Here is a 14304-nt window from a genome sequence, read left to right as displayed (position 1 = left end):
AATTTGAGTCTGAGTCCATTCTAAAAAAAATCCAGTCTAGTCAAGTCTGACAAGTTTGGACTTAACGGTTGGATTATGGACTTTTCACAGTCCGCTTACACCCTTAATGTCCACAGGCAAAGGAGAAACTGTTTATTAGGTTTAGGAGATAGTACATATTACAGAATAATATGGAGGCAGAGGTTGATAATAGAGTTTAGTACCCTACTCATTAACCTAAATAGATGGGCCTAAACCCAAAATTAATATAGACGAAATATATTGAATAACATATATCGAAAAGTTCGGGGGCGTTGCCCCCTAACCCCCACCAGGTAAATCCTAAACAGACCCCATGCTAGGTTAATTGTAGGGTTTAACATTATCATTGACCATCTTTTTGATCTCTCAACCACTAGTCACCACCTGATCCAACCACTCTGAACCACCAGACCGTCCAATGAACCACGTACCACCATATCCAACTACTTACCACAAGACAACCCATTCATCCACCACCGACCCACCCAACCACCACCACTGTAAACCTCACCCATCAACCCAACCACCACGTGACCCCTCAACCCCAATACCGCCCATCCAACCACCAGATTCTTGCACCTAGTTAACTCAACCACCGAAAACACCTACCCACTGAAAAACCTATCCACCGAAAAACACCCACCCACTTTAAAAAGTTACAATTTTGTTGAAAAAACGTTGAAAAAAACGTAAAAAAAAAAAGAAGTTTGTAACCCTAACCCTCGAAATTCAAATACGAACCCGTTGAATTTGCGCCATTAGAAGTGAAATTCCATTTCTCCATACGGATTACAGTTTACAGAATAGAATCTACATTCATACACATCAACTTATTCCAGTTTTCTTTTCTATCTGAAAAGCTCGATTTCGAATTTCCAGCATCAATTCATTTAAAAGAAATTGAAAGAATTTTTTCGACGATTTCGAAAAAGTGGTTTGTTCCGGACTAATTTTACTATATATTGTAAGTTCTGATATTAATCATGGAAGCTAATGGTGGCCTTTGATTCTCGTCTTTTATTATCCAATTTCTTCTCTTGCAGCTCCAGAGACATTCACTATGGTATTAATTCGTAGTTACAAATGATTCAGGTTGGAATATACTTGGTTTTGTAGCAACTCACAATCATGCTGTGCCGTATACCAGGTTACCTTGAGATACTGTTTTTTCTTTTGCTTTATTCTATTTTTTGCTCTATCTAAATTACATTTGCTACATGTGATGTTATGATGTATCCAATTCTCTGTGCAATTCATGGTGCATGAATGCCTATTTTTCTTATAATATATAGTGAAGGGATCCCATGGCTTGCTTATTGAGTTGTAACACCATTATAGGAACAAGTTTTGGGGCAATACCCTAAAAGGAATTCCTCCATTTTCGCCTGCTGCGAGTTTAGCTCTTTCTCTTTTGGTTATGTAGCTCTTTGCACCCATCTTTTATTTTGAACTCCTATCAGAAATCTTTTGAAGACTGTGACCTGTCTTTTTTCTGTCACTTTTGGTACTTGGAGTTTTGTATTTCGTTCCTATTCATCAAAAACCATTTCTTATTCCCCTTTATGGTGTTCTGTTAGTATTTCTAGGTCCGAGATTCATACGATTAATGAAATTTCTATATAGAAGGAACTCTTCTCGTGCCCTTTTTGTTACTTCTATTGCAATTATTGACCGGTCGACCACATTTTTCTCAGGAATCATCCTTCATTTGGATCATAAGCGTGGCCTGTCCTATGTCATTCAGAGTAAATTTGCATCCTTGCACGGTGGACATTCGGGGCAGGAGGACAGGGGCCTTACATCTCCTGGTTTGGATAGCATAGGAACCTATAGAAATTTTCAGGTCTCAAACCATGGTGTAGAAGATGTGTGCAAAATCTTAGAGAGTGATGCTTGGGGCCCTGGTATCGAAACAGCTTTATCTGAGGTCAGCCAAAAGCCGCAGCAAGAACTAATTATATCAGTCTTGAAGAAGCTAAAGGATGTCAATATAGCCATAAATTATTTTCGGTGGACTGAGAGGAGCATTAACCAAGTACATTGCCCAGAAGCTTATAATAGCCTCCTCATGATCATGGCTAGAAGTAAACAGTTCCATAATCTTCAAGAGGTTTTGGAGGAGATGAGTTATGCTGGTTTTGGTCCGTCTAATAACACATGCATTGAATTTGTCTTATGCTGTGTAAGATCTCATATGTTAGATGAAGCTTTCCAATTTATACAAACTATGAGGAAGTTTAAGTTCCGACCTGCCTTTTCAGCCTACACAACGCTTATAGGATCTCTTTCTGTAGTTAGCAAGCCCGACCTTGTGCTTACTCTCTTTCGACAGATGCAAGAATTAGGTTATGAAGTTAATGTGCACTTGTTTACAACTGTCGTCCGAGTTTTTGCCCGAGAAGGGAGAATCGATATTGTTCTTTCTCTGCTAGATGAAATGAGAAACAATGCTTTTGTGGCAGACATTGTTCTGTATAATGTATGCATTGACTGTTTTGGAAAGCTTGGCAAGGTGGATATGGCCTGGAAATTCTTTCATGAAGTGAAAGCACAGGGTTTCATGCCTGACGATGTGACTTATACCAGTATGATCGGGGTTTTATGCAAAGCTAATAGGCTTGATGAAGCAGAAGAGCTTTTTAATCAGATGGAAGATGGTCGGGAAGTTCCATGTGCATATGCATATAGCACTATGATTATGGGTTATGGCTCAGCTGGGATGTTTGAAAAAGCATATATGCTACTGGAGAGGCAAAAGGAAAAAGGGTCCATTCCAAATGTAATTGCTTACAACTGCATTCTTACTTGCCTGGGTAAGAGAGGGAAGGTAGAAGAGGCCTTGAAATTATTTGACGATATGAAGAAAGATGCGGCACCTAACCTTTCAACATATAATATTCTTATAGACGCACTATGTAGTGTAGGGAATGTTGGTGCTGCTTTTGAGTTACAAGATTTCATGAAGGAAGCTGGCTTTTTTCCTCATGTTACGACAGTGAACATTATGATCAATCGTCTGTGTAAGGCCCATAAACTTGATGAAGCTTGTTCCATATTTGAAGGGCTGGACCACAAATTCTGCACCCCAAATGCTGTAACATTTTGCACCTTAATAGATGGTTTAGGTCACAATGGTAGAGTGGATGATGCATACAGATTGTATGAAAAGATGCTGGATTCTGGCCATGCTCCAAATGCTGTTGTATTTACATCCCTAATAAAGAATTTCTTCAATGTTGGCAGGCCAGCAGATGGTCACAAGGTTTACAAGGAAATGCTTCGTAGTGGCTGCACTCCTGACCTGACCCTTCTTAATACTTACATGGATTGTGTTTTTAAAGCTGGTGAGGTAGATAAAGGCAGAGCATTATTTGATGAAATCAAGAGCAGAGGGTTTGTTCCAGATGTCCGGAGCTATTCAGTATTGATTAATGGTCTTGTTAAGGCAGGCTTTGCACGCGAAACCTATCGGCTATATTACTCGATGAAGGAACAAGGTTATACCTTGGATACTCGCGCATACAACATTGTTATAGATGGATTTTGCAAGTCAGGTCAGGTGAACAAGGCCTATCAGTTGCTGGAGGAAATGAAAACAAAAGGTGTTGTGCCCACTGTGGTCACTTATGGCGCTGTAATTGATGGGCTTGCAAAGATTGATAGGCTTGATGAAGCATATATGCTCTTTGAAGAAGCTAAATCAATTAGGATAAATTTAAATGTGACTGTTTATAGTAGCCTTATAGATGGCTTTGGGAAAGTTGGTAGAATTGATGAAGCATATCTAATCATGGAAGAGATGATGCAAAATGGCTTGACACCTAATGCGTACACATGGAATTCGCTGCTTAATGCACTGACCAAGGCAGAGGAGATAAATGAAGCCCTTGTGTGCTTCCAGTCGATGAAGGATTTGAAATGCACTCCAGATGCTTTTACTTACAGTATCCTCATTGATGGTCTTTGTCGTGTTCGCAAATTCAACAAGGCCTTTGTATTTCTTCAAGATATGAAGAAACAAGGACTAGAGCCAAATGCAGTAACCTATACTACCATGATATGTGGTCTTGCAAAAGCTGGCAATGTAGCTGAGGCTTATGCACTTTTCAAGAAGTTCAAAGAAAAAGGAGGTAGACTTGATTCAGCTTGTTATAATGCTACAATAGAGGGGCTAAGCATTGCAAATAGGGCTTTGGATGCATATTTGCTTTTTGAAGAAGCTCGGCGGAAAGGATTCGAAATTCATTCCAAGACATGTGTTGTTCTTTTAGATGCATTGCATCGAGCTGAATGTCTTGAACAGGCAGGATTTGTGGGTGCAATTCTTAAGGAAACAGCAAATGCGAAGCATGCGTCAAGAGTTTTTTGATTACAATTGTATTGGTTGCAGCTTTTAAAGCGTGGTGAAGCATGTGTCTGTGATCAGGCGGACTAGGTTCTCTTATTGAAATACTTCTTTCCTTCTTTTCTGTACAAAACTCTCGTACATCTCGCTCAGCTTTCCTCCTTCCTGAATGGGCATCATTCTGTGATTTTATGAAAAATGTAACATTCTTGCTTCTTCAAGGCTAGTTCTCTTCTCTTTTCTACTTTCTTTTTGTTGGAATAATACTATGTTATATTTTTCATATTTTGCTTCTTGCCCTATTTCTTTTCTATTTGCTACAGCTTCTATAACAATTATTGATGCCAAGATTTTCTTGCTTATGTGCGTGATATGAAGTGTGCGGAAATTCGAATTCCTTGGTGAGTATTCTTTGGACTGAAGTGCTGCCAAATCAGAACAATGTTCCTCTTTTTCCAGTGTGTGCTGTTATTTTAATATTGCTACATTAGATATATATTTTGATGCTACTGTTCAAACTCCAGTTTTTTTTTTTCTTTTCAATATTTCATATAAAATTAGTGTTCTTTTACTTTATTTGGGTATTTGCGTTATTTGGTATGTTTGGATGTTTGTTAGCAATGCCTGTGTTTCTCATGGTTTATCATATTGTTTCTGCACAATGCATTTAAAATTGAATGAGAAATATTTGTGGATTTTAATATATGGGGTTAATTTTATTGAGGTTGCCGAGTTGTTTCTTTACTTGTTGCATGTGTATTTTTTTTGAATCATATTTAAGTTTGTCCTTTTTGGGTTTTGGTTTTTTGAATCTCTACTCTTTAAGATTTTCTTTTGTTGCAAGAATTTTGCAGTTCGACTTAGTTTATTCCAGATAGCAGGGGCAAAGTCAGGCGTTACTAACAGGAGCCAAATCCTTAAGCCATATCAGTTAGTTTAACAATATTACATTTTACTTCCTATATTTTCATATTAGGCTGTCAAAACTCTTAAGAATTTTGACTGTATATATTCATCAGTACTATATATAGAAAAAAAAAACATTACTGTGTAGATTATTAATGCTCAAAATGTTTGGAGAACATGAAAAAGCAAATATTGTGATTAATAAAATTCAGAGGAAGTATGACTTCACGTGCACTGCATTCTCTGAGGCCTGATAACCTAGTGAGTAGACATACATAAACGACAAAATAAACATTTAAAAAGGACAGAGGCCACAACAATAAATCTAAAAGCAAATATAACAGGTTTTTCTTAGCAAATTCTTGTCCTAGGCGGAAATTTTGGGGGGTTGGGCATAGTTGCTTTTTATCAAAATCTTTAAGCCCTGTTAGTAGTGGGATTTATATTAGATTATTTTTGTTTGATAGTATCAAATGTTAAAAGGTCTGCGTGTCTAGTTAAGATGACCTGTCTTTTCTGTTCAGCTGATTGTAGTTGTGTTGCGCTGTGTTGCAGCTATAAAACCTGCGAATGCAGGGAAATTCTGAACTCAGAATAGTAGATATGTCATGCATATAAGGATCATCTTTCAACTAGGTTTTGTGTTTACTGTCTAGCCATAGATGAGAAAGGTTTTTCCTTTATTTTAGGACGAAGTGCTAACGTCAGGGAACCTTAGCTGGGCCAAACAGTGAAACAAGTAAGCAAGATTAGGCAACCAGGGATAATAATTGTATATAGCAAGTACACAGCAACCTCACCAAGTCACTATTACAATTCCTTACTGATCGAGAGGTAAGGACCCTCCACAAACCAAAGCTGCACTCTCTTAATTTCTGGATGCCTTTATAGAGATAGAGACCACCTATTTATACACAAATTCTCTCTCTCTCACTAGCTTCCTCTCTCTATAAGACTATGACTACCTCCTAACAAACTTCTGCCAGCATGACAGGGAATAATCTATTGGGAATCTTTCCTTCAGTTACTCAGGTGCTGCTAGGCACCAGCTGTGACCTCATCATTGTTGACCTTTTTACCCTTTTTCTTCGACCCTCTAAAGATGTGTGTATGATAGGAGGAGAATGAGTAAGCTTAGCAGTTAGCACAAAGTTTCATCGATTTGAACTTCTGTAGAACTACCTCAAGAGCAGTCAGCATTACTAGATTGTTGTCCTACTGCTGCTCTTACATCTGTCTAATGCTCTTGCCTTAATGCCTCGAACTGTGTATAGTAGTCAGTGGAGACAGTTAAGGGCACCAGCACCACCTACCTGAATCTGCTTTGCAGATTTTTCCTTTATCAGTATTCCCCTTTTGAATTCGTTTCAGTATCTCATCCTGTGCCAATCCCTCAAATCCTTCAATGCCCTATTGCAGTCTATCTATATATTAAAGGCATCAACCAAGTGAGGGTGGCCTTACTTGTGAATTTATGTGAGGCATCCGATTAACAAAATCGATAAATCATACTATTGTAACCTGGAGATGTGAGGCTTATCAGGCTTCTGAGCATGGTCATCTTGTTACTCAGTCAAGATAAGAATTTTTTTTCAAGTGGATTATGAGGAATTATTAATCATCTGGGAAAGTGAAATGCTTCCATGTTGCTTATTCGCTGTGAACTTCTTTCAGCTTTCTTCTTTTTGATCTTCATTTTTTGTAATTAGATTATATATCTCTCAAGAGCAGCATAGTGAACATGTGTCTCTGAGATGTAAATAATATTTGGCTTCCTAAAACCAAATTAAGAACTGATTTCTTCAACTTATGACCAGTACCTGGTGCTCGACTGACATTGTCATCTTTGCTAGTCTTGGGCACATATCCTATACCTATGTATTTGAGACACTTCCCAATATTAGATTCTATCAATATGGATTCGCTTATGTGCCTTGTGCTAATAAATACTGGTACTAATGTCCTAGTTATTGTTGACCTTTCATGTTCATCGTTCAGATGTGAACAAATTTCATTTCACATTTGATATTTCAAATTGCCATGTCGTCAATTTTTCTACTCTAGGCTATGTTTGCATTGAGACTCTTGTTATTTATTTCTCGCTTGAACTCATCTAATGAAAAATTAAGGGTGTACATGCACTTTGTGTTTGCTTTTGAGCTCCTAATATATAGACTATTCTGTATCTCTTCAAGAAATTATAGATCTATGTTATTCTGACTCTTCATTTTTCCTCAAGTACCCGTGTTGGATCCTTGATACTCCAACATTGATTTGGATACTTCGGCATTCTTTTTGGGCCAAAATAATTGATATTTTTGATAAAATAGACGAGAATGTAAGGAAGAAATTAGAGATGGTCAGTGAACAAATTTATTTAAATATTTCATACACTGGTAAAAGGGAAGGCTTAAGTTCTGAAGATATTAATTATTTTGATTAATTTCTCTGTTTCCTTTCTCTAATTTCTTCTTTAAACTGCGTGCCCAGCCAAATAATGCAAAAATTGAAAACCAGAGGAGGTTTGTTTGGGAACTTGTGTCTGGTATACTAAGAATTCTAACTGAAAATATTGTAGTCTATATCTCTTGTCGATCTATTGGTGACTATATATCCATTTCTTTTTCTTCTACAGTTTACTTCCCGTGTCTCTATAAAATCTGCTACATAAGTGGCTTTGATTTTCAGCAAAAAACTTCTTTCATTGTAGCTTTCTGCTGCTTTATTTTTTAATGTTTAGGACATTGGTTGGGTTAAAATTATGTTCCCTACATCTCAATAGGAATGCTATCATCTCTCTTTCTCTCCTTCACTACCTTCCTTTATTTCTGAGGCTTCCCTTAGAAAGGTTGCATCAACATCAAAGGGCTGCCAGAGATGGACTAAAAGCTTCAGAATTGGTGACGGTGGATATTCTTAAGAAGTATTGTCCCTGAGATGTAATAAAAGCTGTAGAATAGGTGTAATCTACTGACTTCCCCCTGTGACCAAATGCTGTAAAAGAACCTACATGGAGAGAGGGAGTGAAAACCGCCACAGTGCAGTGGAACCGAATCCCTTTCTACATAGGATTGTAACAGGTGTAGAGACACTGCTCCAAGCCCCAACTTTCATGTTTCTGTGTAATCAGTACAATCTATATCAAGTTTTTTGTGTTGAAAATACTTGATGCATGTGCATGATTTCCGATTAAGTTGATAATATGTCTTATGATTTTTTCCTCATCAGGGTATATATTAGAGAACCAGCTTTCAAAGTGAAATAGATTTCTTCATCATATAGGAGATATGTAGTGCAACCCACAATAATTTCTAGAAACAGCTTACTGTAATCAGTTTAAACCGAGTAGCTGTGACTGGATACTTGGATGCATAAAACAGATGCCAGATTCCTCCCAGATCAATCTCTTCCTCGGTATGTTTTGTGTAATGATAGATTATTGTGATGATATGATGTTTGATTTTTCCTTTCAACTGATGTTTCTTCCTTGGCATGGACTGTCTTGGGGAATCTAGCCCTTGGACATTGACTCAAAGAACGAACCGTTGTCTTAACAATCTGTGGCTTGTGAAAACAGCCAGTGAGAGTTTTTAAGTAATTGTATCATCTTATGTAGTTTGATATCAAAATATGCTCAAGGGTGAAATGCATTTGGAATAGCAATGAGTTGGACAGTTATATGGTTATATCATTCTGTTCTGAGTTGAGCGAGTTCTGACAGTAGACACTTGTGTATATTCTCTCATATTTGAACCTATACATCAGTTTTAAATCATGAGTAAGAATGTAAGATATTGAATTCATTATAAAATACATATTCAAATTAAGTTTGACTATGTGGTTATTTCATTTTGTTCTCACCGTTGTTGAATTATGTTCTTTTCTTTTATCTTTCAGGACCCTAGATTGCTAGAAGAGCAACAAAGAAAGCCTTTTTTTTAATTATTATCAGCTGGAGTTATTTCAACAGGAGGGATATAGCTAGCAATTTTTTTTTTCCTCCTAAATTCAGAATTTTCTCCAGTAGCCGCAGTTGAAAGTTCCTATGTGAGCAATAAACTCTGCAACAAAATCTGATACCCATCAAATGTAACACAAAATATTATAAAAGAAAAGAGCATATTTACAAGCCATATATGATTCTTTTCACATATACGTAAACTATAATATCAGCTTGCAGCTTGCCCCGAAGATCTAACGTTTCTATGCATCTTACAAAACCAATGTAATATTTGTGTATCCTTTCAAATAAAAAAAAGTATTTGTGTATCGTAACATTTGTGTATTGTAACATTTGTAACCTATAATGTTGGTGACTTGGTGTACTGTAACAAATAGTGTTTTTTTTTCTTTATCTTGCTACTTTAAGGACTCAAACACTATATTATATACTTGGGAAATTTTTTGAGGTACTCTTAAAATTTGACTTAATTTTCAAAATATCCTTATTGAATTTTGAAGTTTAAAGTTTAAGTTTCAAGAGTACCTTAGGAAATTAATGCATTTGAATTTCGGTGTATGATAAGTGTATTTTGAGCCCAAACACAAAGTTCATGAGTATTTGAGGAATTCTTCAAATATAAGAGATAATTTGAGAATTACTTCAAATCTCAGGGGTATCTGAGGAAATTTCCCTATATACGTCCGTTTGCTGTTCCCCCACTATAGAATGGGGTTTTCCCTTCTCTTCAAAAAAAAAAAAAAAAAAAAAAAACTCTAGACCCTACAATATTTATATAGAAATGAAACTCTAGCTGTCGCTCTCCTCCCTTCCTCCTGGGTTGTCCTATTTTTATGGCTTAGTTTGTTAGTTTTTTTTTAGGGGACTTAATTTTTTAGTTAAGTCCATTCTCTCTTGTACTCAGTGGGACTTTGTTTCTACTAGCATTTTATTTAGCTCATTTTGTTGTCTAAATTTAGTGAATAGGAAATTCTTTTGTTTTTTTTGCTTTCTTTCTCTTTTCTCTTCGGTGCTGACGTCATAAGCCAGAAGTTGTTCATTGGTCTAGGGCTTTTCTTCTTCGCCTGCTTCGAGTGGGCTCGGGTCGGGCTGGGTTGTTCTTCTTCATCGATTGGAGGTTGTTCTTACGGAACATTTGGAAGCTTATTCAATTTCAGTGGCGTCTATCTTGCCCCCAATGATGCGTTATAAGAAGGATTTTGTTGAGCATGGGGAGAAGGCGTGGTATTGCGGTCCATGGCAGAGCATTCACTTGAGTTTCTTTCTGCTCTTTTTTCTTCTTTATGCTTTTCTTGAACGTTGTCAGTTGTATCCATCTTTCGGAATGCTTTAGGTGGTGTCCTTTGTGTTGACACCTCCTAGTTTTTCTTTCCTGATAAAAAACACTATATACTTTCTTCCATTCTTTATACTTGTATCATTTATGCTGTATAATATGAGCACTATAAGAGGGGGGGGGTGAATTATAGTGAGAGAATAAGCTATACTTTTTGCGGAATTAAAAGTAAACTTGGGAACAAACAATGGGAACACGAGAGATTTTACGAGGAAAAACTTCCTAGGCCTAGTAGGAAGAACAACCTCGACCACAAGGGATTTTAAACAACTTTCCACTATAATAGGCCAAAACAACTCTGATTACAACCTATTACTTTTCTCTCGATTCTCAACTTAAGTCACTCAACTCAAGTTCCCAACGACAGTTCCCACAACTGACGTTTCTCTCAAACTTCACTCGAAGTTCCTTTCTCTTTCTCTTTCTCTTGCTTCACTCAAAGCTTTCTCACACTTACAAGAGTTCACTCAAACCCTTTTTCTCAAAAACACTTTATAAAATAATGGAAGAGTAATAAACTCGATTAATGTAAGTATGAATTCTCTTAAGGAAAAGGCACTGACACTTTAGATAACTTAAGACAAATTAACTAAGTCAGACACAATTTTGCTCAAATGAATTAGGCGCCTATTTATAGACAATTAAGACAAGACATGTTCTCCACTAATTAACCATTAACACATGATTTCCATGATGTTTAATTAATTAATTAAATTAAATTAATTATTCCATGTCATATAAAACATCCACTAATCCACTACTTCACTTCATAGAAGCAGTAACACATTACGTGGTTTTTACAAACTTGGAGATTAATTAAACTTATTTAATTAAATAAATACTTGGAGGATAATTAACTTAAGCCACTAAATCCACTAACTACATAAAACGTGTAGCTGTAGATTTTAGGCGTGCAATCTAGTTTTTAGGAAATAAATAAATTAAATACTTTAGCTAGTTTTTAGGAAAAATATCTTTTTCAAAATCTTTTATAAAACCGGAAAAAAGTTTATATTTAAAAAATCCGAAACATTTAAAACCGGAAATATTAAATTTTCGAAAACTAAATCTTTTAAATAAAATATAAAAGATAAAATATAAACTTTAAAAAGATAATATTTGAAAATCAGTTAATTTAAAATCAGAAAATCTTTTTAAAATCTTTTCCTAACAAACTTAAACTAACTTCCTAAAAATGGATCTTAGTCAAAATATCCCTAAAAATTCTAACAACTATATTGGGCACAATATTCACTTAGGCGCACAATATTAGATCCTTAGAGTTCCTAAATTAGTTTTAAGTCTTGTTCCCTAATCTTTAAGTCTTGTTCCTTAGCCTTGTTCCTATAGTGCCAGGTCTGTTCCTTTCATGGGAACAGAACCAAGTTCCTTTGAGAATTCACCACGAACTTAATTAAGCTTTTACTCAACCTTAACAAGAAGATTAATAAATACCCTAATGTATTCTAATCTTCATTCCATGCTTGATTCTTCATCTCTCGAACATCTTTACTTCGATCTTGATTAATTCTCCGCTTTAATCTTCAATCAAGTATTCTCTTAGCTCGAGCATGAATTACCTTGCAACAACATAAATAAAATATACTATGTCTTTTGTGGTTAGGTCATCTTCAAAACTCAAGGGTCAACAATTTATGTTTATACAGGACTATGGAAAGGAGATAGATAAAAAAGAAATCCATGTGCTAGGAAAGATCAGAAAGAGAGAATATACATATACTACCAATCTGATAAACGATGCAAGTAATAGAAAATTGTTAAAAGCGTGAATAAATGCACGTAAAAAAAAAGACACAACAAATAATATTCCATTTATGATTTTTTTTCACTTGGAATATCTTGATACTATTCATATTTGAATAGAATCTTCTCAATTATTTTCATTTTGTAGGAAAAAATAGAGTCATGTGGGGTCTTGTTTGATTCGTATCAATTAGTGCTTTATTAATATTCAATCATTAGAGTTTTTACTAATATATAGAAAGATAAGTTCAAAGATTTTCATTGGGAAACGAGCATAGGATAGCACAGGATAGTGAGAAGATAAAAAACAGGGGGTATACAATACAAACAATATATATTTTTATTCATTAACACCATATGGATTTAAGAAAAATAGAAAGAGTAGTAGGATTTCTCAAAAAAAAAAAAAATTATTTAATAACGTGTTTATTTGATACTTTTGTCTTCGAATTAGCTCTTTATTTTATTTATTAACATTATCTAAGAAAATAAAGTAATTGGATTCATCATATTAATTTTAGATAATGTTAATCAAATCAAAATATGGTAATTATAATTAAATAATTACCTTCTAATTAATAGGATTAATTTATTAATTGAATTACGTTAACAAAAGCGTTAATTGTAATTACACTAGTTTACCTGTTTTTGCTAAATAATTGTGTTTTTTAATTTGGCATTCATACACTAATTGCTAATTCTAATAATTTACCCGATTTTAATGTCAATTTTTACGACAAATAAATACGCTATAAAAACAGTATAAATTCATTAAAAAATGGATGAAATTGAACAAAGTACCATACAAATAATTTTTAATAAAAGACTGCAATAATTTAGATCTTCAACCGTCATTGGTAAACCAAGAATTTTTTCAAAATTATGTTGATCCAAGTCTCTTTGTAAGTTGTTGTGCACATTTCTATCCCATGCATCAGCTGACCTTTCCATATATCGTTCCATTCCAACATCATTAAATCGACCAAGTTGCACAAAATAGTTTGTACACGTTGATTTGTTAATTGCTGTCCTATTTTCTTGCTCGAAATCTGACATGTCACCATAATACTGATATGTATCTCGTTCATCCTTAACAATCATATTATGAAGAATTATGCAAGCCACTATTATTTCCTACAACAAGTGTCCATCCCATACAAGAGTAGATCTTTGCATATTGTGAAATGTGATTGAAGAGCGCGCCGTCTCAACATCTTTTATAACTTCCACTAGCTTTTTTTCTTTACATAAATTGTAATACCTTGAATAACTTTAATCAATAGCTATTTATATGGGTAGCGAAAATTGTTCTCTTTGGTTTCGATTTAATGGTTGCAATTTCAACTTTTTATATATTGTGTTTACATACTCAAATGGCCAATTTGGACCAACATTATTCTTTTTTAATATACAAAACGACAAATGTCAATGTATATATGATGTTGGCTTTGATTCAATGTGTAATTTTGAATAATCATATATTTATAATTAATATTGCTAAATACTCACTTCGTTATCATTTGTTCTTCCTGTTTGAAATTGAAGAAGAAATCAATTCAACTCAAAATATAGACAAGATTCCACTATTTTAAATAAAATAAAATAAACTAAAAATGAAGATTCTTTCCTTTTTTAGCTATTCTATGGTAATCAACCAATGATAAAAAAATTTTGAGGGGTAAAAAAGTAAACTAATGACAAACTAGTGCCAACACATTTATTGCTCTAGGCTACTCTATGTTAGATAACCAATTAGGCAAAAGTTTGAGGGGTTGAAAAGTTAAAAATGACTACTATATAGTGTGGACATAATTATTGCAACATAAAACTAATGAGAAATTTAATTCCTGAAGTATATTATTTATGGAAAAATTCAAATAAGGAACAACATATTAAATTTTTTAATGGAGAATACAAGAACAACAAAAGAAAATGGAAGGAGTATATTATTAATCAAAGTTGTATATTAAC

The 14304-nt window shown here is 34.7% G+C and overlaps 1 protein-coding gene across 6 annotated transcripts; it reads left to right on the top strand.

Moving 5' to 3' along the window:
• Nucleotides 1-313: 313 nt before the first annotated feature.
• On the top strand, nt 314-9425 carry LOC104905921 (pentatricopeptide repeat-containing protein At3g06920). 6 transcript variants are annotated; one of them, XR_007274923.2, is made up of 5 exons: nt 314-1168; nt 1716-4566; nt 4690-4767; nt 8501-8686; nt 9170-9425. XR_007274923.2 is itself a non-coding variant. In XM_010694579.4 (3 exons), exons 2-3 carry the CDS (start codon nt 1150-1152, stop codon nt 4388-4390), a joined length of 2694 nt encoding a protein of 897 aa, XP_010692881.1. In that variant the 5' UTR covers nt 314-955; nt 1065-1149; the 3' UTR covers nt 4391-4649. The 6 variants fall into 6 exon arrangements, 3 of the variants coding, with proteins under 3 accessions (XP_010692881.1, XP_010692880.1, XP_010692879.1); XR_007274925.2 differs by lacking the exon at nt 4690-4767; XR_007274926.2 differs by lacking the exon at nt 8501-8686.
• Nucleotides 9426-14304: the final 4879 nt, after the last annotated feature.

This window comes from Beta vulgaris, chromosome 1 (assembly GCF_026745355.1).
Source record: "Beta vulgaris subsp. vulgaris cultivar EL10 chromosome 1, EL10.2, whole genome shotgun sequence".
NCBI classification, from domain to species: domain Eukaryota; kingdom Viridiplantae; phylum Streptophyta; class Magnoliopsida; order Caryophyllales; family Amaranthaceae; genus Beta; species Beta vulgaris.
Note: the sequence above shows the minus strand (reverse complement) of the source record. Positions and strands in the feature narration are given on the sequence as shown.